Consider the following 23,021-nt stretch of genomic DNA (forward strand, 5'->3'; position numbering starts at 1 on the left):
CGCAGGGTCAGAACCAATCGGAACCCGATATGGGGAGAAACGCTTTACGCAGGCGCGTTGCGGGACAACGTGACAGCGGCGGCCATTAATAGAAAGACGCGCATGCGTAGTAAGGAAAAGTTCGTGGCAATCCGGAGCGTGGGAGCACGCATGCGTAGTGTGTAGCTCGTAGTCTGGTAGCACGTGAGCCTTTTATCTCCTTTTTTTATATTCAGCACAGATGTTGCAGATTTCCTGGGAAACATAGAGTTAAATAACAGCAATTTTCTACTTCTGACAGGATCTATTCTCGAGGCCGGTGTATGATCCCAGGGCACATTCACCCCCGGGCTGCACGGCAGAGCTGATGGGTCCCTCCCGGCATGAAATGCTGGCTGTGTCCAGAGGAGGCGCTGTCAGTGCTCTCTATACAGCGCGCTGATTGAATGCCGCGTCCTCTGACCGTACAGCGGCTGCCTCGCTGCAACACCCGGGATCTGAGATATCTCTGATCCTGTCCATCAGTAGTGGCAGAGGCATCTCTGAGAGCTGCTAGGGTTTAATGCCTTTCGGATCCACTTTCCATGGGAAACAGGTAAAAATGGCACCAAAACTTCACCCACAATTTCTGCTGAATGTAGAAATTCCCCATATGCGGCTGTACAGTACTGCTCAGCCTCACAGCCAGACTCCGGAGGGAAGGAGGAGCGCCCCTGGCTAAGGCTAGTTTCACATTTGCGCTTTATGGCGCAGCGACGGCCTGCGCACGGACGCCGCTAAGCCCCGCCCCCTGCCGGCTCCCTGCCCGCCCCTTCCGGTCATCGCCGCCTACTAGCGCACATGGGCGCTTGCGAACTGCGCACCCTATCTTTACCATAGGGTGCGCAGATTGTGCGCTGGAAGTGTGCAAGCAGGATTTTGCCGTGCGCTGCGCACTCTTGAAGGTGCGCCGTGCGCGCCGAAATGCAACATGCTGCGTTCGGCGCATAAGGGCGCACCTTCAAAAGTGCGCAGCGCACGGCAAAATCCTGCTTGCACACTTCCAGCGCACAATCTGCGCACCCTATGGTAAAGATAGGGTGCGCAGTTCGCAAGCGCCCATGTGCGCTAGTAGGCGGCGATGACCGGAAGGGGCGGGCAGGGGGCGGGGCTTAGCGGCGTCCGTGCGCAGGCCGTCGCTGCGCTATAAAGCGCAAATGTGAAACTAGCCTAAGCAGTATGTTATATTTGAGTGCAGAATTCTCTAGAATAGTTTGCTGATTCCGTATAAAGAGCCCCTGAGTGCTAGAAGAGCGGAATCCCCCCTCAAGTGACCCCATTTTGGAAACTATAATCCTTTGGGAATTTATTTACAGGTGTATTGCTAGACTTGACTCCAAGGTTATTTTCCAGAAAGAAGTAGTAGTGGATGTTGCTGTTTCCAGTAGGTTGTAGTGACCAGTACGTCGTAGTGACCAGTACGCTGTAGTCTCCAATACGCTGTAGTCTCCTGTATGCTGTAGTCTCCAGGTCGATGTAGTGACCAATACACTGTAGTCTCCAGTATGCTGTAATCTCTAGTACGTTGTAGTCTCCAGTACACTGTAGTCTCTAGTACACTGTAGTCTCTAGTACCTTGTAGTGACCAGTACGTTGTAGTCTCCAGTACACTGTAGTGGCCAGTAAACTGTAGTCTCCAGTATGTTGTAGTGACCAGTACGTTGTCTCCAGTACGTTGAAGTCTCCAGTACACTGTAGTGACCAGTACGCTGTAGTCTCCTGTATGCTGTAATCTCTAGTACGTTGTAGTCTCCAGTGTGCTGTAGTCTCCAGTACGTTGTAGTCTCCAGTACGTTGAAGTCTCCAGTACGCTGTAGTGACCCGTTCATTGTAGTCTCCAATATGTCATAGTGTCCAGTACGCCATAGTGACTAGTAAATTAGGCAGGCTCTCATCACTACAGAAATGCCAAACATGTGGGCGCTATATGTGGTTTAGGTACACTGGGGCTCATAAGAGAGGGGGGGGCATTTGGATTTGGGAGTGTAGAATTTGCTGAATTACTTTTGTGGGGCAAGGAGCCTTTTCATTTTTCCAGAGCATTTGTACCAGTAACGTGGAAGCCCCCTATATTTCGGTTAACAGATGACAGAACTGAGTGGAGACTTGCTTTTTTGATGGATTGAGTAGAAGCTTTTGTTAGGAACATTTTACGTAACATTTGGGATCACATTATCCGGCGCTCTACGCTGTGCACTTACTTTGGAGTTTCCATCTAAGGCTGGAGTCACACACAACGTCGAAAAATACGGCCCGTATTGTACGGCCGTAATATGCATAAATGGTCCCTAAATACTGATCCGTATGTCATCCGTTGTCTGTGTGGCCGTGTATTTTTCTCATGTAAGCATCTGTATGTGATCCGTATAGCGTTTTTTTCTCGCAACCTTGCAAAATGGACATTTAACGGTTTTGAGGCCTGCACATGATTTAAATCATCAGCACCAACCCTATTTATTGCCTCTACACCAGGTGGCAGCCTCCAATCTGCCCATTTTGGTGCTCTGCTTTTGTGGGGGTCTTGCTGGTTGTTAGCAAACATGTCAGACACACTGCAGTTCACCCCAACTGAGTGTGTTCTGTTCAACTGGGTTTTGTCCCGGCGCTTTGTCCAGCCATACCCCGTGATTGTGGATCCGAGGAGGAGGAGACGAATATGGGTGCATCCGCATTTTGGGCAAAGCCTCAATAAAGGCCATTTTCACAGGCTTTATGCAGCTCTGAGGACACATCCTGACAAGTTTTTCCTCTATTGTCGGATGACCGTTTCTACCTTTGATGTTTTGTTGGAGACAGTGCGCCCAGGGATCACCTTCCAGGACACCCGGATGCGCAAATGTATCTCTGCGGAGGAGCGGCTTCTCCTTATGTTACGGTATGTATTTCTCAGCTACAGAATGTATGTAGATGATTAGTTTACAAAAGAATTCTCTTACTCAGTCACCCCTGGTACCTGTAGGGATTCGCTCTGGCAGTAACGAGGCAACACACAGGCATAAAGTCCAATTCCAGTGGTTTTAATGTCACTCAGTAACCAGCAGCGTAACAAAACATAAGGAAAACCATACACATACTCCAGCTTGGAGAACCACTGGTCCCAGACTCACCCCTTACACAGGACAGGCATAACTAAGCGGCTGCCAGGTCCTGCGGCGTCTGCCAGGTGCCATTCCCGGGGTTCTTCCAAGTCTTGCTGCGACAGTCCTGCAGCACGGGGATCCTGTATATAAGTTTCAGGCTGAGTCCACACAAGTCCCTGTAGCTTCCAGAAACACACACACTGTGGCAATTTACCAACCTCCATTACATAGGGCCCAACCCCTCCCACCAGTGGGATAGACATCACATGTGCTGATCACGTGACCCTCACATCATCGCAGGTCCCGTCTTTAGGGAAAAACCCGGCCAAACATTAATCTGCTGGGAGAAACATATCTCCCATCCAGTAAAACACCCTTTACTGTACCACATACCAAATATATGCTCTAAAGGTTAGAACACTTTGATGTGTTATTCCACATTACCTCGCCGTGGGACATGTGTATATGTATTGTTCGCCTAGCTTCTTACACACTGTTCTGGTGATCTATATGTAATGTGTGCATCCTTTAGCATGTATTAATGTATATATTTTCGACATTTGTTTAATTGTAGGTTCCTCACAACTGGCCTTTCTTATGCCGCACTCCATCTGGAGTTTTTGATTGGGCGATCGACGATATCCGGCATCGTTCGTGCTACATGTTCTGAAATCTGGTCCAGACTTCATCATCTGGTCATGCCAGAGCCCAAGATAGGAAACTGGTTGAGGATTGCCAGGGGATTTGAGTTGCACTGCCAATTCCCCAATTGTATTGGAGCCCTGGATGGGAAGCACATCCGTGTGCGTAAGCCGCCGAGCTCAGGGTCCCAATTCTATAATTACAAACAATATTTTTCTCTAGTTTTGTTGGCTCTGGTTGACAGTAACTACAGGTTTATAATTGTAGACATTGGGGCTTATGGAAGAACTGGAGACTCTCGAGTCTTCAATTCTTCCATTATGGGTCGGCGGCTGCGCAATAACCAGTTGGACCTACCACCACCATGTCAGCTGCCAGGCTCCAATCAAGAAGCGGTGCCTTATGTCCTAGTGGGGGATGAAGCCTTCCAATTGACCAGGCATGTCATGAGGCCATACCCGCGCAGAAATATTGACCACCGGCGCAGGATTTTTAATATGCGCCTTTCACATGCCCGAAGACTGGTGGAGTGCGCCTTCGGCATTCTTTGTGCCCAATGGCGTGTCCTCCAGTCTGCCATTCAGCTGAGTGAAGCCAACGTCGATGAGGTCATCAAAGCATGTGTGGTCCTCCATAACTTCACTAGACTGCATGATTGCTCCTCATCTGATGTGACTGAAGGTGTGGTGGACAATGGGGATAGGCCTAGGCCACATGTGCTCCCTTTACGGCGTCCTCTCTCAGGACTCAAAGCACATGATGTCTTCACCCAGTATTTTGTTTCACCTCATGGTGCTACTACCTGGCTGTATCTATGTTGTGATGTTCTTATGTGTGTGTATATAAATCTATTTTTTGTCTGTTCTATGATTTGTGTGTTCGGTTTATATGGGCTAAAGTTGACTTACTTATTCGAATGCCTAAAATAATTCAAGAAGAGGGCCAAAGGTGCATTTTAATTTTTTTTATAAATGCAAAAAATAACTTAGAATACTGTTGACCATATTTTGGTCATATGGCAGATATTGCCCTGGCCATTTAGCCTTTTCTGTATAGAACATTATATTATTTGGACACCCAAGTAGGTAACAAGAAATACTAATTTTCTAACACAAAAACATAAACAGCTTTTTGTTTTCATAACTGCTGGTAGCTTGGCGGAGGTGATGGCGGGAGGCCTTCATCTCTCTGTTGGGGGTTGAGGTGCCCAGCTTGACCATCACCCTGTTGGGGTGAGTCTGGGCCCTGTAGGAATATGTGTCCATGGTCATGTAGCTGCGCACCAAAGAGACCATAAGGATACTGTCGATTAAAATCCTGTGAATGTAGCCACGTCCATCATACCCCCCTAATATGACCATGTCGTCCAAACCCAGGTTGGGGCCAGCCTCCAACACCGGGTCTGTAAAAGTGGCCATATTGGGCAGGTTTGTTATAGGCTGCTATTTGGCCCTGTTGTTGCCAAGGTTGGTTTGGGGGGGGGGGGGGGGATGGGTGGAGGTGTAGGCACACGTGCAGGCGGAACTTCAGATCCTAACTGAGCATGCACATCTGGTTGTCAGGCAAGGCGGAGACGGTTACGAGTTGAGAGCTGCCACCTCTCAAGATACTCAAACAACTCATATGGGTCATTGGGGTGTGTGCATGCATCAATTAGGATCTGAATGGATCCTCGCACACGTAGCCTCATTTCACGGGGTAGGGGACGGAGGTACCAGGCCAGGCTTCGGGCATGTGCCTCTTCACCCTCATCCTGGGCAGCCCTGGACAGGTAATTGAGGACACCTGTGTCTACATGCCTCCGGGTTTCAGAGGCAGTGTTGTCTCTTCTCCGTCTCCCGTGGCGGCCTACGGCTGCAGGCTGGGGGGACCCCTCATGACGGCCAGTAGGGCTGCTGCTGTTGCCGGGGTCTTCTACGTTGCTGGCTGCTGGTGGCTCTGCTGGTTCTGGACCAGGTCCAGAACCTGATGCTGGTGGAGCTTGGGGGTGGCAAACACTCGGGTCAGAACATGGGCCAGCCACCTCTTCACATCCCCCCCGTCCGGGTCTATAATGGGCTCAGTGTCCGACCCTGTCTCCCTCTCTGTGAGGATGGACTGAGTTCTGTTAGGAAATGTACAAAAAAAACAAATGTAGCTCTGACCCTAAAAAGCAAATGTGTCATGTGGTGTGATGTCTGTACGTACGGTCTGAGATCCATACTGGGTGCCAAAAATGACAAGCGGTCAAAGTATATGTATTTCCGCTTGGTCGGCGCTGCTGCCCCACTCCTGGCCCTCTGCTGTCTTACCTGCCGGTACTGGTCGCGGATGCTGCGCCAGCGTCTCATCACATCCTCAACTGCAATGTGAAGTGAAAAGGGACTGTAACCTTTGGGAATTGTGCCAAGCAATATTCCCTACATTTCACATAGTCACGTGGCCTAGTAGGGGCGTTTTTAGCTAAATTTTTCGTTAGCAAACCGGGAGACCTACATACACAGTCTAGGATTGTAGGGGCTACTTTTCAAAAAGCTCACTTCTGGCCTTTACTTACGAATTTGTTGTTGCTCCTCACGTGGCCGTTGGGCAAAGTCTGGGAACATGTGCACACATGTGCGCCTCCATGCCGCCTCTTTTCTGGACCTGTCGGAATAATGGGCATCCCGTTGGTCCCAAAGTTCAGACCTTTCCTGGACCAACACAATTAGGAGCTCCACATTACTGTGGCCAGACATGACGCTGCAGGACTCCGTGGAGGTGCACTTCCTGGGTGGCTGGAGCGCTATTTGAGCTAATTTGCATGTCTAAGCTTCCTGATGATGGATTGGCCCATTTCCTGTCACCAAGTGAAGTCTGGCGCATTTCTCGCTGGTCACATGTGTGGTCCGTGTGTAATCCGTATTTTTTGCGCACCCATAGACTTGCATTGGCGTACTACGGCCGTACTACGCTGACAGTCCCAGCATGCTGCGATTGGCTCGGCCCTTAAAAAATATGTGACAAAAATACGTCTTATGGGAGCTACCCCATAGAGAATCATTGGGCCGTGTGCAATGCGTGTTTTTTAACGCCTCTCACTCATCCGTATTCCTCTCTAGTGTGGCGCCGGCCTTAATCTCTGAGTGACGAGATTCAGATGAAACCCCCAATGGATCCATTCACTATAATGAGACAGCAGAGTTACTCTGGACTCCACTTAGCCTCTGTTCAGTGATGTCCTTCTTTTCAGAAGTGCACAAAACTGTGGTCGACTGCATTTTATACACGCCTAAAAAGACGGACACTGCCGGATCACAGCTCAGACGCGCCCACAGTGCCTCCATCTGCCTCATTATAGGGAATCTTCCGCCAGAGATTCCATCTGAATCACGTATTTAAGAGAATTACACGGAAACCCCGGTGTAAGCGCTCAGTGCAGAGTGCAGGATAAATGTGCGCCGAGCCTTACTGCGATCTTTGGGAGGCAGAATGAACAAATCAACCGTAGGTGAAGAATTGGCTTTATTTTTTACACTGTTCCTCGTGCAGTATAATCCAAGGAAGGGAGAAAAGAAAATGGTTTGGTTCAGTGGTGCCACTGATAAGGAAATGGTGTACCACTGGGGAATCAGTAAAAAAATCTTTTATTCATTGCTGCATGCTTCGAGCCGGTCTATCTCCTTAATCAGGCTGGTGTCCACCCCTTCTGTGTGTCTTCATCTAGCTCCTCCCTTTTTTGTGTCTTCCTCTAGCTCCTCCCACCTCTTTTCACCACCATAGAACTCTGCAAGCACCAACTGTCATCTCCTATACAGTATCTTTATATATAACGGACACATAGTGAAAAAAAATATAAAATTCAAAATGTTAAAGAAAGCTTTTATTATGTTTTATCATTTAAAAAAACTAAGAAATTATACATTAAAGTTAACTTCTTGTGAACGTGTGCTGCACATATACGTGACACTTGTTGAGCAGGTGTATGGCACGGGTATACAATGCAAGTGTATGGTGTGGGTGTACGACATGAGTGTACTGTGCGGGTGCGCGATGCAAGTGTAAGGCGCGGGTGTACGGCATGCTTGTACTGTGTGGGTGCGTGATGCAAGTGTAAGGCGCGGGTGTACGGCATGAGTGTACAGTGCGAATGTACAATGCGTCTGCACAGCACGGGTGTACAGCGTAAGTGTACTGTGCGGGTGTACGGTTCAAGTGTATGGCACAGGTGTACTGTGCTAGTATACAGTGCAGGTGGACGGTGTGAGTGTACTATGCAGGATGTACGGCATGAGTGTACTGTGTGGGTGCGTGATGCAAGTGTAAGGCGCGGGTGTACGGCATGAGTACTGTGCGGGTGCGTGATGCAAGTGTAAGGCGCGGGTGTACGGCATGAGTGTACTGTGCGGGTGCGTGATGCAAGTGTAAGGCGTGGGTGTACGGCATGAGTGTACTTTGCGGGTGCGTGATGCAAGTGTAAGGCGCGGGTCTACGACATGGGTGTACAGTGCGAATGTACAATGCGTCTGCACAGAACGGGTGTACAGCGTAAGTGTACTGTGCGGGTGTACGGTGCAAGTGTATGGCACAGGTGTACAGTGCGAGTATACAGTGCAGGATGTACGGCATGAGTGTACTGTGTGGGTGTACAGTGTGAATGTAGAGTGCGAGAGTCTGGCGCAGGTCGGTGTACGGTGCGCGAGTACAGCACGGATGTACAGTGTGTGTTTCGTGCGAGAGTGCAGCACAGATGTTTGGTGCGAGAGTGCGGCACATATGTAGTGTGTGTTTTGTGCGGCACAGGTGTACAGTGCGAGAGTACGGCACGGATGTACAGTGTGAGTGTTTGGTGCGAGAGTGCAGCACAGGTGTTCGGTGCGAGAGTACGGCACGGATGTACAGTGTGTGTTTCGTGCAAGAGTGCGGCACAGGTGTATGGTGCGAGAGTACAATGCGTCTGCACAGCACGGGTGTACAGCGTAAGTGTACTGTGCGGGTGTACGGTGCAAGAGTATGGCACAGGTGTACAGTGTGAGTATACAATGCAGGTATATGGAGTGAGTGTACTATGCAGGTGTATGACATGAGTGTATGGTGCGAGAAGTACAGCACAGATGTGCAGTGTGTGTTTCGTGCAAGATTGCGGCACAGGTGTACGATGCGAGAGTTCTGCACGGATGTACAGTGTGAATGTTTGGTGAGAGTGGGCGGCACAGGTGTTCGGTGCGAGAGTACGGCACGGATGTACAGTGTGAGTGTTTGGTGCGAGAGTGCAGCACAGGTGTTCGGTGCGAGAGTACGGCTTGGATGTACGGTGTGAGTGTTTGGTGCGAGAGTGCAGCACAGGTGTTCGGTGCGAGAGTACGGCACGGATGTACGGTGTGAGTGTTTGGTGCGAGAGTGCGGCACAGGTGTTCGGTGTGAGTGTTTGGTGCGAGAGTACGGCACGGATATACGGCGTGTTTGGCGCAAGAGTGCGGAACGGGTGTGGTGTGAGGGTACGTTGCGGGTGTACAGTGTGGGCATACGGCGTGGGAGCTGTTAGACATCTCTGTTGGCATCGCCTGGAGCGAGCTGTGATTAACCTCTTCAATGCCGCTGTTGATCGCTGAGAGGTCGTGCTGTGGGAGCGTTCCTTCGCCCAGGCCCCTCCGGCGATGCGGTTGTGGCACACAATGGATGGTCATGGCAGCCAGGGATCTACGGAAAGCCTCCATCGCCGCCATCTTGGTACACAATGGTGGGCTTCATTGGAGACTGCGTTTCCACTATTTCTGTACAGAAATACTTCTCTGTGGCAGTAAGAAGATCGGCCGCAGGGTCTAGGTGCTAAAACAGTAAAAATAAAAAAAATAGTGAACAATTAAGGGGGGGGCGAAGGGGGGCCGTTGCCCATAGCAACCACGGCTCGGGGGCGGCTGCTGGGGCATCAGGAATTCCTGGAATAAGGCATGGTTAAGGCATCGGTGATATTTTTAACATTGAAGAATCTTGTTTGGATTCTCTTGACTGTAATTATCATTGTACAGTGGCGGCAGCTGCAGTCTGACAGCAGAATGATGGCTGCAGACACATCTCTTATAATAAGAAGGGTTTATTATGGTTTTCCAATGCTTGTAAAAAAAAAATTATAATCTGTCTTTGATTTTTTGATAAATTGTCCAGAGAAAAACAAAATGTCAGGCTGGGAACCCTGGGGGGCTAAAGCCGAGTGCGCCCAGTCAGACAGAGTGCGCATGTCTGTGACGTCACGCATCGATCCTCCATGGACTGGCAGATGACCCTCGTCCAAGATGGCGGGCGCTGATGCCGGGATGCCATCGCGATATTACGTGAGGGAGGCGCGGTCAGCTGATCCATGACGGCCGGGAGCTTCTGCGGTGCGAGGAGGAGAGGAGCCGTCACTATCACTGCCGGCCGGGCCTGAGACACGGAGCGGCGGGAGCGGCAGGTGAGCGGCGGCACCGGAGGGGTCTCCATCACCACCGGGAGGAGGGCGAGGGTGCCGCCATTACCGGAGACTCCGGGCATCCGCTGCCCCCCCGCAAACACACCGTCCACTGTCATTATTAGATCACACCGTCCACTGTCATAATCACATCACACCGTCCGTTATATTATTATTATTATTATTAGATCACACCGTCCACTGTCATTATTAGATCACACCGTCCGTTATATTATTATTATTATTATTAGATCGCACCGTCCGTTATATTATTATTATTATTAGATCGCACCGTCCACTGTCATAATCACATCACACCGTCCGTTATATTATTATTATTATTAGATCGCACCGTCCGTTATATTATTATTATTATTATTAGATCGCACCGTCCGTTATATTATTATTATTATTAGATCGCACCGTCCGTTATATTATTATTATTATTAGATCGCACCGTCCGTTATATTATTATTATTATTAGATCGCACCGTCCGTTATATTATTATTATTATTATTAGATCGCACCGTCCGTTATATTATTATTATTATTAGATCGCACCGTCCGTTATATTATTATTATTATTAGATCGCACCGTCCGTTATATTATTATTATTAGATCGCACCGTCCGTTATATTATTATTATTATTAGATCGCACCGTCCACTGTCATTATGACATCACACCGTCCGTTATATTATTATTATTATTATTAGATCGCACCGTCCGTTATATTATTATTATTAGATCGCACCGTCCGTTATATTATTATTATTAGATCACACCGTCCACTGTCATTATGACATCACACCGTCCGTTATATTATTATTATTATTATTAGATCGCACCGTCCGTTATATTATTATTATTATTAGATCGCACCGTCCGTTATATTATTATTATTATTAGATCGCACCGTCCGTTATATTATTATTATTATTATTAGATCGCACCGTCCGTTATATTATTATTATTATTATTAGATCACACCGTCCGTTATATTATTATTATTAGATCGCACCGTCCACTGTCATTATGACATCACACCGTCCGTTATATTATTATTATTATTATTAGATCGCACCGTCCGTTATATTATTATTATTAGATCGCACCGTCCGTTATATTATTATTATTATTAGATCGCACCGTCCGTTATATTATTATTATTATTAGATCGCACCGTCCGTTATGTTATTATTAGATCACACCGTCCGTTATATTATTATTATTATTATTAGATCGCACCGTCCGTTATATTATTATTATTAGATCGCACCGTCCGTTATATTATTATTATTATTAGATCGCACCGTCCGTTATATTATTATTAGATCACACCGTCCGTTATATTATTATTATTATTAGATAGCACCGTCCGTTATATTATTATTATTATTAGATCGCACCGTCCGTTATATTATTATTATTATTAGATCACACCGTCCGTTATATTATTATTATTATTAGATCACACCGTCCGTTATATTATTATTAGATCGCACCGTCCGTTATATTATTATTAGATCGCACCGTCCGTTATATTATTATTAGATAGCACCGTCCGTTATATTATTATTATTATTATTAGATCGCACCGTCCGTTATATTATTATTATTATTATTAGATCGCACCGTCCGTTATATTATTATTATTAGATCGCACCGTCCGTTATATTATTATTATTATTAGATCGCACCGTCCGTTATATTATTATTAGATCACACCGTCCGTTATATTATTATTATTATTATTAGATCGCACCGTCCGTTATATTATTATTATTAGATCGCACCGTCCGTTATATTATTATTATTATTAGATCGCACCGTCCGTTATATTATTATTAGATCACACCGTCCGTTATATTATTATTAGATAGCACCGTCCGTTATATTATTATTATTATTATTAGATAGCACCGTCCGTTATATTATTATTATTATTATTAGATCGCACCGTCCGTTATATTATTATTATTAGATCGCACCGTCCGTTATATTATTATTATTATTAGATCGCACCGTCCGTTATATTATTATTAGATCACACCGTCCGTTATATTATTATTATTATTATTATTATTAGATCGCACCGTCCGTTATATTATTATTATTAGATCGCACCGTCCGTTATATTATTATTATTATTAGATCGCACCGTCCGTTATATTATTATTAGATCACACCGTCCGTTATATTATTATTATTATTAGATAGCACCGTCCGTTATATTATTATTATTATTAGATCGCACCGTCCGTTATATTATTATTATTATTAGATCACACCGTCCGTTATATTATTATTATTATTAGATCACACCGTCCGTTATATTATTATTAGATCGCACCGTCCGTTATATTATTATTATTATTAGATCACACCGTCCGTTATATTATTATTAGATAGCACCGTCCGTTATATTATTATTATTATTAGATCGCACTGTCCGTTATATTATTATTATTATTAGATCACACCGTCCGTTATATTATTATTATTATTAGATCGCACCGTCCGTTATATTATTATTAGATCGCACCGTCCGTTATATTATTATTATTATTAGATCGCACCGTCCGTTATATTATTATTAGATCGCACCGTCCGTTATATTATTATTATTAGATCGCACCGTCCGTTATATTATTATTATTATTAGATCACACCGTCCGTTATATTATTATTATTATTAGATCACACCGTCCGTTATATTATTATTATTATTAGATTGCACCGTCCATTATATTATTATTATTATTAGATCGCACCGTCCGTTATATTATCATTATTATTAGATCGCACCGTCCGTTATATTATCATTATTATTAGATCGCACCGTCCGTTATATTATTATTATTATTAGATCGCACCGTCCGTTATATTATTATTATTAGATCGCACCGTCCGTTATATTATCATTATTATTAGATCGCACTGTCCGTTATTATTATTATTAGATCGCACCGTCCGTTATATTATCATTATTATTAGATAGCACCGTCCGTTATATTATTATTATTATTATTAGATCGCACCGTCCGTTATATTATTATTATTATTATTAGATCGCACCGTCCGTTATATTATTATTATTATTAGATCGCACCGTCCGTTATATTATTATTATTATTATTAGATCGCACCGTCCGTTATATTATCATTATTATTATTAGATCGCACTGTCCGTTATATTATTATTATTATTAGATCGCACCGTCCGTTATATTATCATTATTATTAGATAGCACCGTCCGTTATATTATTATTATTAGATCGCACTGTCCGTTATATTATCATTATTATTAGATCGCACCGTCCGTTATATTATTATTATTATTAGATCGCACCGTCCGTTATATTATTATTATTATTAGATCGCACCGTCCGTTATATTATTATTATTATTAGATCGCACCGTCCGTTATATTATCATTATTATTAGATCGCACCGTCCGTTATATTATCATTATTATTAGATAGCACCGTCCGTTATATTATTATTATTATTAAATCGCACCGTCCGTTATATTATTATTATTAGATCGCACTGTCCGTTATATTATTATTATTATTAGATCGCACCGTCCGTTATATTATCATTATTATTAGATAGCACCGTCCGTTATATTATTATCATTATTATTAGATCGCACCGTCCGTTATATTATTATTATTATTAGATAGCACCGTCCGTTATATTATTATTATTATTAGATCGCACCGTCCGTTATATTATTATTATTATTATTAGATAGCACCGTCCGTTATATTATTATTATTATTATTAGATCGCACCGTCCGTTATTATTATTATTATTATTAGATCGCACCGTCCGTTATATTATTATTATTATTATTAGATCGCACCGTCCGTTATATTATTATTATTATTAGATCGCACCGTCCGTTATATTATTATTATTATTATTAGATCGCACCGTGCATTTTATTATTATTAACCCCTTAATGACCGCCGAGACGCCTTTTAACGGCCGTAGTTAAGTGTACTTAAACCACAGCGCCGTTCATTCACGGTGCTGTGGAAAAAATGTATAGCGCCCCCCAGAGTTGGATTTTCTCCGTGGTCTCGAATGCCGGGGTAGCCGAGACCCCAAAGAACATGATTCGGGTCGGTTTTTACCCACCCCGCTTTTGCGATCGCCGTTATTAACTGTATAACGGCGACCGGAAAAAAAAAAGTCTGACGTGCTGTTTAATAGTGTGTGAGAGAGAAATAGTGTCCCCGATCCCCCCCCAATAACCTCCTGGTGGTCCTCGGTCCTCCTGCTTCCCCTGATGGCCGCCGGCTTCTTCCGGGAAGAAAATGGCGGGCACATGCGCAGTGCGCCCACCGAGATCTGCCGGCCGGGTTGGGATTAGGGATAGGGGTGTGTTGGGGTTTGGGTTGGATTTAGAATTGGGGGGTTTCCACTATTTAGGTACATCAGGGGTCTCCAAACGTGACATGGCGCCACCATTGATTTCAGCCAATTTTGCATTCAAAAAGTCAAACTGCTCCTTCTCTTCCGAGCCCTACCATGCACCCAAACAGTGGTTCACCCCCCACATATGGGGCATCAGCTTACTCAGGACAAATTGCACAATAACTTTGGGGGTCTAATTTCTCCTGTTAATCTTGTGAAAGTAAAAATTTGGGGGTGAAAACATCATTTTTGTGGAAAAAATATGATTTTTTGTTTTCACAGCTCTATGTTATAAACTTCTGTGAAGGACTTGGGGATTCAAAGTTCTCACCACACATCTAGATAAGTTCCTTAGGGGGTCTAGTTTCCAAAATGGTGTCACTTGTGGGGGGTTTCCACTGTTTGGGCACATCAGGGGCTCTCTAAACGTGACATGGCGTCCGATCTGAATTCCAGCCAATTCTGCATTGAAAAAGTCAAACCGCTCCCCTTCGTTCCAAGCCCTGCCGTGCGCCCAAACAGTGGTTTACCCCCACACATATGGGGTGTCTGTGTACCAGGAGAAATTGCACAACACATTTTGTGGCTCATTTTCTCTTTTTACATTTGTGAAAATAAAAAAAATTGGTCCTGAAGTAAAATGTTTGTAAAAAAAAAAAGTTACGTGTTCATTTTTTCCTTCCACGTTGCTTCAGTTTCTGTGAAGAACGTAAATGGATAAGAAACTTCTGGAATGTGGTTTTGAGTACGGTCAGGGGTGCAGTTTTTAGAATGGTGTCACTTTTGGGTATTTTCTATCATATAGACCCCTCAAAGTGACTTCAAATAAAAAAAAAATAAAATGGTGGTTGTAAAAATGAGAAATCGCACCGTCCATTATAGCTGGTGGCTGCTGCTGCTGCGCGGCTCTTTGCTGTACTCTAATCATCTAGAGCTCGGTCACCTGTGACCAGAGGATGGCGGCGGCCGCTGATTACAGGTCGCGGCTCTGCTCAGTATTAGTGGGGGAGGGGCGGTATAATGTGATATATCCCGTATATTACAGGCCGGGGGCCTTGTGTACAGTGCTTGTCCCGGGGAGGGTAATGTCGGGGGCTCGGGGTCACAGCGGCTCCGGCCTGCTACTCCCCATGAAAAGAACATTACTGAAGATACTATGATGGGTCCCGAGACCCCCAAGGGTCTCCTCCGGATACACTGTGACACCGCAGCCGGAGGGGGGGGATCTGATGTCTGGTGTGACCTGGGCGCTCCTGGGGTCTTGTGCCAAGAGATGGCCCTCAGTGGGGGGGGAGGCCCGATGTCCCCCACAGTGGGGGGGGGTGGCCCGATGTCGCCCACAGTGGGGGGGGTGGCCCGATGTCGCCCACAGTAGGGGGGGTGGCCCGATGTCGCCCACAGTAGGGGGGGGTGGCCCGATGTCGCCCACAGTAGGGGGGGGTGGCCCGATGTCGCCCACAGTGGGGGGGGTGGCCCGATGTCACCCACAGTAGGGGGGGGTGGCCCGATGTCACCCACAGTAGGGGGGGTGGCCCGATGTCGCCCACAGTAGGGGGGGGTGGCCCGATGTCGCCCACAGTAGGGGGGGGTGGCCCGATGTCGCCCACAGTGGGGGGGGGCCGATGTCGCCATGGTGCTGGATCTCTCTTTATCGGCGGTGTCCCTTATGTAAACATTCTCCGCTTGTTGTCAGTGAACGGTAACATCCCGGTCGCAGGCTCCTCACTGTAAGACGCCGCGCTCTGACGCTGAGAGTCCGCACCTGTGTTCATCGGATGGATCAATTCACTGACAGCAAGAAGAGGTGGGGAAATGGCGAGCTCAGTCACACGGGCGATGAGAATGTGGCACAACGTCTCGTCCCACAATGATGAGTCGTCTTTTACATAAGGGGCTTTAGAAATTCATTTTCCGTGGTCGGGTGACAACATCAGTGTCTCCATTATCTGCGCTGTGTGAGGAATGCAGCCCCCCCCCCCGGACCCTCCACGTGACGCCGCCGCACAGGAGCAGTGCAGTGTGGAGACCACAAGATTCCCTAGAACGTTTTGGTTGTGAGTGACGGATCCAATGGCACCGCTCCGAGAATGGGGATCCACAGATAAGGCACTAATGTGGGGTGTTCCCACTGTACGGAGGGTCTTGTGGGGTGTTCCCACTGTACGGAGGGTCTTGTGGGGGGTTCCCAGTGTACGGAGGGTCTTGTGGGGGGTTCCCAGTGTACGGAGGGTCTTGTGGGGGGTTCCCACTGTACGGAGGGTCTTGTGGGGTGTTCCCACTGTACGGAGGGTCTTGTGGGGTGTTCCCAGTGTACGGAGGGTCTTGTGGGGGGTTCCCAGTGTACGGAGGGTCTTGTGGGGGGTTCCCAGTGTACGGAGGGTCTTGTGGGGGGTTCCCAGTGTACGGAGGGTCTTGTGGGGGGTTCCCGATATGAGGCGGATCTTGTGGAGTGTTCCCGGTGTGTGGCAGGTCTTGTGGGAGGTTTGCTCCCTCGGTGCACGCTCCTCCCCGATGCACACCTCCTGCCGTGGGCCTTCTCCCGCTGCGCATGCTGCCTCCCGTGGGCCTTCTCCCTCTGCGCACGCTGCCTCCCGTGGGCCTGCTCCCGTTTTGCATCGTCATTGATGTGTGTGAGACGTGCCTGGTACAGGGGTGTGAGAAGACGCAGAGCATCGCAGCCAGGGTGCCAGACACCTCCGGTCACTACCTTGTGGGGTCGGGGGTCTCCATGGGTTGGGGGGCAGAGCTCATGCTCTGCGGGTGGTAATGTGACCTTGGTTCTGGGGTTTCTCTGTTATTTTCCTATAGATTATATTGTCGCTCTGTAGAAATCTTTTTTTTTTTTTCTTAAAGTGGCGGCGCACAGTTATGGAATTATTCCACTGCTTCCCTTGTACTGTGTGGAGCAGCAGCTTCTCCTGCACAGAGGAGGGTGATGATTCATCTTCCAGTTGGCTCAGTGAGGCTGTGCTCACAGTCAGGTGACCCGTCAGCTGAGCAGTGAACAGGGAAGTGTGCACCTCCTCATGTGACTCTCCCCCTGAGGTCTCCATTCATCCCAGTGGACCCTGACTGTGAGTACTGGTGTGGGGGGGGACACCACTGTGGCTTCACTATTCATTACTGGTCTGGCCATGGAAGCTGTGCACTGCTGGGACTTGTAGTCCTGCAGCAGGCGGCTCCTTTATGGTTCTGCTGGCTGCTATGATCATGGAAAGGGTTAATGTCTGTTTCCTCCTGTTGATTACTCTTGTTACATTGTGTTCTGCACAGTTCTCCACACACTCCTCATGCTGCAAGGACACAGGGGAGGTTAGACTTTCCCCGCACACCTCTCGCTGGTATACAGGTATATTCCTGTGGCCGTTTCCGCGGGGGATGGGCTCACCCTGTCGCCGTGTGTTGAATAGTAAGGCTCAGCCGCATGTTGATTTCTGCTCTGCAGCTCACTGAACGGCCGCGGTTTTCTAATACAATTTGCATTTTCCTTTCTCGTTATTGTTAAGAGCTCTGCTTGCTGCAAGTGAATGAGAATATTCCTGTTTTCCTCCATAAAACCCGTCCTGATGGCGTCGTCCATACCCTGTGAGCGAGTCGCTCCTGTCCGGACACTTTCCCGCGCTGATACATTGTTCCATTGTTTCAGAAGGAGAATGGCTCTCATAGAGGAGGAGGAAGATACCGCTGTAACAGAACCTCAGCGGTGAGGACTGTTGGGTCAGTTTTAGGGTTTCTATTTAATGACTGCAAGCGGAGATCAGGGAATTGAAAAATGCCGGATAAATCCGAAGACCCCTAATATAAGTCTGTGACGGGGGCTTAGGAATTGGGGGACGCAAAAAACATGCTGGGGCCTCGGTCTTCTATTGGCTGTAGTTCAATTTTATTGGGGTCTCTGTATGATGCAAATAATTAAAGGAGCAAGTCCCCATTGCAGGACCCCTTTAAAAGAAGCTTAACCCTTCCTCTACCCCAGTGGGAGATGTGGGTTTCTGCAGTTTTTTTGTGATGCCCCTTTGACCTTGCCTTGACCTTTGTAGCAAACAACAAGGTCACACAGTGTGTGGGGGGGATACCGGGGTGCCTCTGCCGCCGGCGATGTCTGGGGGGGTGCAGCCAGTGCTCCGCAGTGTGTGGACGTCAGGCTCAATCTGCAGCTTCCTCTTTTAGAGAAGCAGCTTGGAAATTTGGTGACTCATCGCATCAGCAGCGCAGAGATGACAGCGGCACAGGGAGCTGCAGCATCATCCTCTGCTGCGTGCGGCGGGCTGAGGACCCCTCACTAGTGCTGTGGCCATAGGATCCGTGGCTCCCCTGGGACTGCAGGGACCCCGCTTCTGGCAGGCTCCTTATACTGAGGTAACCTCCATCCTGGTGTATGGTGTGAAGGCTGCTGTGGGGCCCATGTGTGAGCGAGGTACTGGGCGAGCAGGAGGTTACCTCCTCCGGTAGGTGCTGAGCCCTCTCCTCCTGTAGGGAGATGCTGAGCCCTCTCCTCCTGTAGGGAGATGCTGAGCCCTCTCCTCCTGTAGGGAGATGCTGAGCCCTCTCCTCCTGTAGGGAGATGCTGAGCCCTCTCCTCCTGTAGGGAGATGCTGAGCCCTCTCCTCCTGTAGGGAGATGCTGAGCCCTCTCCTCCTGTAGGGAGATGCTGAGCCCTCTCCTCCTGTAGGGAGATGCTGAGCCCTCTCCTCCTGTAGGTAGACGATGAGCCCTCTCCTCCGGTAGGTAGACGATGAGCCCTCTCCTCCGGTAGGTAGACGATGAGCCCTCTCCTCCGGTAGGTAGACGCTGAGCCCTCTCCTCCGGTAGGTAGACGCTGAGCCCTCTCCTCCGGTAGGTAGACGCTGAGCCCTCTCCTCCGGTAGGTAGACGCTGAGCCCTCTCCTCCGGTAGGTAGACGCTGAGCCCTCTCCTCCGGTAGGTAGACGCTGAGCCCTCTCCTCCGGTAGGTAGACGCTGAGCCCTCTCCTCCGGTAGGTAGACGCTGAGCCCTCTCCTCCGGTAGGTAGACGCTGAGCCCTCTCCTCCGGTAGGTAGACGCTGAGCCCTCTCCTCCGGTAGGTAGACGCTGAGCCCTCTCCTCCGGTAGGTAGACGCATTGCTAGCAGCACCCGGCCATGTGATGCCAGCTGTAGATGTGCTGTGACTTGTGGTCCAGGGTGTGAATGATGTGACTGGTTGGGGAAGTTCTTGGAAGATGTTTCCTAATCCTGACCCCACTTCCTCTCATTTCTGTGTATTCTGACGTTGTGCAGCTCTCGTCCGGTGTTTTCCCGGTAGCGATCTCTTTATACTGCGGTCGCTCTATGGACTGGTGGCAGCCGGGGACGCCGCGGTCCGACAGCACCACTACAATGTATCCTGGGCGGGCAGATGGCCGAGGGTCCTGGAGCTGATATTCCCCGACCACCGCAGGAAGGACAGTTGCATGTCTTGTTCTCTGGAGCCATTCTGTCCTGTGACTGACGTCGGCCTCTTAGAAAGCTGCACTGATCGGAGGCTCGTCTGCAGACGTGACAGATGCTGCAAGGCTGGGGGATCGTGTGACACCTCGGAGGGTGGGGTACAGGCTCTGCTTCCTCGCCCCTCCTCCATTCACACGCAGCCGCCACTTGACCTGTTAGTTTGGTGATGAATCCGTACTGGGCTGAGAGATTCCCGGGATTGTGGGGCGTGTGCTGTGTACGGTCTGTAATCCCCCCGCTTGTTACACGAGCCCATCCCTCTCCCCCATGCTTTACACTGCCGAATTCCTCATAATGTGATCACGTCTTTTGCTTCCATGGTGATGCCCGCAGGTGACGTCCATTACCGTTTTTCCTCAGCTTTCCGGGGCACCTACATATTTGCTCTTCTGCTTCCTTCTAGGTGATCGATCGCAGATTTCCAGCTCGTGACGTCACTTCCAGGCGCGGCGGAGTCCATCGTCCGTGAACCCGTAAGTGGCGCTCCTCGGATCTCATTCATTACCCGGCGCTCCTGCTGCTTAGAAGTGACGAGGGCGCCGGGCGCTTGCCGAATATCCACGGGATTTCGTTTTTCCCTTTTATTTCAATCAATTCCCAAAATACAAAGGGAATGAATAATCTATTAACCCTTCAATGTGCGAAGCGTCTTACTCGGCTGCGTTTTTTTTCCTCCACACCTGCCTAAATCTTTTGCACAGCCCTGTACAGTAGAAATCATTTCCATTTCTCAAAAGCTTAAAATCGGAGAGAACGTTTATGAAGTTATTTCTTTATTTTCTTTTATTTTTTTTCAATCTGTTTGCAAAAGTTTAAAAACGTATAAAATATCAGAATATTTATCAAACACGGTGAAAAATGTCGAAATATCAGAATCATTGTCTGTTCCGTCGGCCTCCTGCAAAAAATCTAATAAAAGTAGATCAGAACATTGCAGGGAGCCACAAAACGGGTTAGGAGCGCCCCCGTAATGAGCCCGGCCCCCCAGACTTTGCCTGGACGCTTTTCCTGACAACCTTTTGTACAGAGGCCTCTGGTTGTCGCCCGGCGTCTCCAGCACGGGTCACTCTTCTTATCTCTAGGAGGAGCTCCCCTTTAATTCCGTCTTTGCAGCAGTCTACTGTAAAGTGACTTTTTTGTTGTTTTCAGAAATTTTAAGACTTAATCATGGATTTTTCAAAACTACCGAAGATCAGGGACGAGGAGCGGGAGAGCAAGTTCGGTTACGTGCACGGGGTCTCCGGTCCCGGTGAGTACAGTATATCGGCGGGTGGGAGGTGGACGCCCGGGGGCTGAGTGTATGATGTGTCCCCGAATTATTCCTCAAGGGCACGGACCGATGTCGTGAATCTTCACCCATCTACCCCTGGATATCTTCTATCTCCAGTCTATTAATGCCGCCATACGTATCGTCCTCGTCGCTTCCTCTATCTGACCCTTGGTCTTGTTTCTCGCTCAGTGGTAACTGCGTCCAATATGGCGGGAGCGGCCATGTACGAGCTGGTGCGTGTGGGACACTCCGAGCTGGTCGGCGAGATCATCCGACTGGAAGGAGACATGGCCACAATCCAAGTGTACGAAGAGACCTGTATCCTTCATCCAGGGCCCGGGGGCATATGCACCTGATATACAGGGGGTACAGAGGTTTACAGCAACTCCTCCAGCAGAATAGTGAGTGCAGCTCTGGGATATAATACAGGATGTAACTCAGGATCAGTAATGTAATGTATGTACACAGTGACTGCACCAGCAGAATAGTGAGTGCAGCTCTGGGATATAATACAGGATGTAACTCAGGATCAGTAATGTAATGTATGTACACAGTGACTGCACCAGCAGAATAGTGAGTGCAGCTCTGGAGTATAATACAGGAGGTAACTCAGGATCAGTAATGTAATGTATGTACACAGTGACTCCACCAGCAGAATAGTGAGTGCAGCTCTGGAGTATAATATAGGATGTAACTCAGGATCAGTAATGTAATGTATGTACATAGTGACTGCACCAGCAGAATAGTGAGTGCAGCTCTGGAGTATAATACAGGATGTAACTCAGGATCAGTAATGTAATGTACACAGTGACTGCACCAGCAGAATAGTGAGTGCAGCTCTGGAGTATAATACAGGAGGTATCTCAGGATCAGTAATGTAATGTACACAGTGACTGCACCAGCAGAATAGTGAGTGCAGCTCTGGGGTATAATACAGGATGTAACTCAGGCTCAGTAATGTAAGGTATGTACACAGTGACTGCACCAGCAGAATAGTGAGTGCAGCTCTGGGGTATAATACAGGATGTAACTCAGGATCAGTAATGTAATGTATGTACACAGTGACTGCACCAGCAGAATAGTGAGTGCAACTCTGGAGTATAATACAGGATGTAACTCAGGATCAGTAATGTAATGTAGGTGCACAGAGACTGCACCAGCAGAATAGTGAGTGCAGCTCTGGAGGATAATACAGGATGTAGCTCAGGATCAGTAATGTATGTACACAGTGACTGCACCAGCAGAATAGTGAGTGCAGCTCTGGGGTATAATACAGGAGGTAACTCAGGATCAGTAATGTATGTACAGAGTGATTGCACCAGCAAAATAGTGAGTGCAGCTCTGGAGTATAATACAGGATGTAACTCAGGATCAGTAATGTAATGTATGTACACAGAGACTGCACCAGCAGAATAGTGAGTGCAGCTCTGGGGTATAATACAAGATGTAACTCAGGATCAGTAATGTATGTATACAGTGACTGCATCAGCAGAATAGTGAGTGCAGCTCTGGAGTATAATACAGGATGTAACTCAGGATCAGTAATGTAATGTATGTACACAGAGACTGCACCAGCAGAATAGTGAGTGCAGCTCTGGGGTATAATACAGGATGTAACTCAGGATCAGTAATGTAATGTATGTACAAAGTGACTGCACCAGCAGAATAGTGAGTGCAGCTCTGGGGTATAATGCAGGATGTAACTC

General features: G+C 47.7%; 1 protein-coding gene across 5 annotated transcripts in view; it reads left to right on the forward strand.

Moving 5' to 3' along the window:
• The first annotated feature begins 114 nt into the window (after positions 1–114).
• The window catches only part of ATP6V1A (ATPase H+ transporting V1 subunit A), a 54,306-nt gene continuing 31,399 nt past the window's right edge, over positions 115–23,021 (forward strand). Inside the window, exons 1-4 of one of the 5 annotated variants that reach the window (XM_073577049.1) lie at positions 115–183; positions 20,449–20,518; positions 21,195–21,294; positions 21,505–21,633. In XM_073577049.1, coding sequence (XP_073433150.1) covers positions 21,213–21,294; positions 21,505–21,633 — 211 coding nt within the window. In that variant the 5' untranslated portion in view covers positions 115–183; positions 20,449–20,518; positions 21,195–21,212. Of the gene's footprint in view, positions 184–414; positions 575–9,995; positions 10,150–17,580; positions 17,652–18,780; positions 18,937–20,448; positions 20,519–21,194; positions 21,295–21,504; positions 21,634–23,021 lie in introns of those variants that run through there. The other 4 variants (XM_073577050.1, XM_073577047.1, XM_073577051.1 and 1 more) reach the window with 4 other exon arrangements.

The sequence above is a fragment of the Dendrobates tinctorius genome, unplaced genomic scaffold (genome assembly GCF_039654945.1).
Source record: "Dendrobates tinctorius isolate UK_male_01 unplaced genomic scaffold, ASM3965494v1 ptg000054l, whole genome shotgun sequence".
In the NCBI taxonomy this organism is placed as follows: Eukaryota; Metazoa; Chordata; class Amphibia; order Anura; family Dendrobatidae; genus Dendrobates; species Dendrobates tinctorius.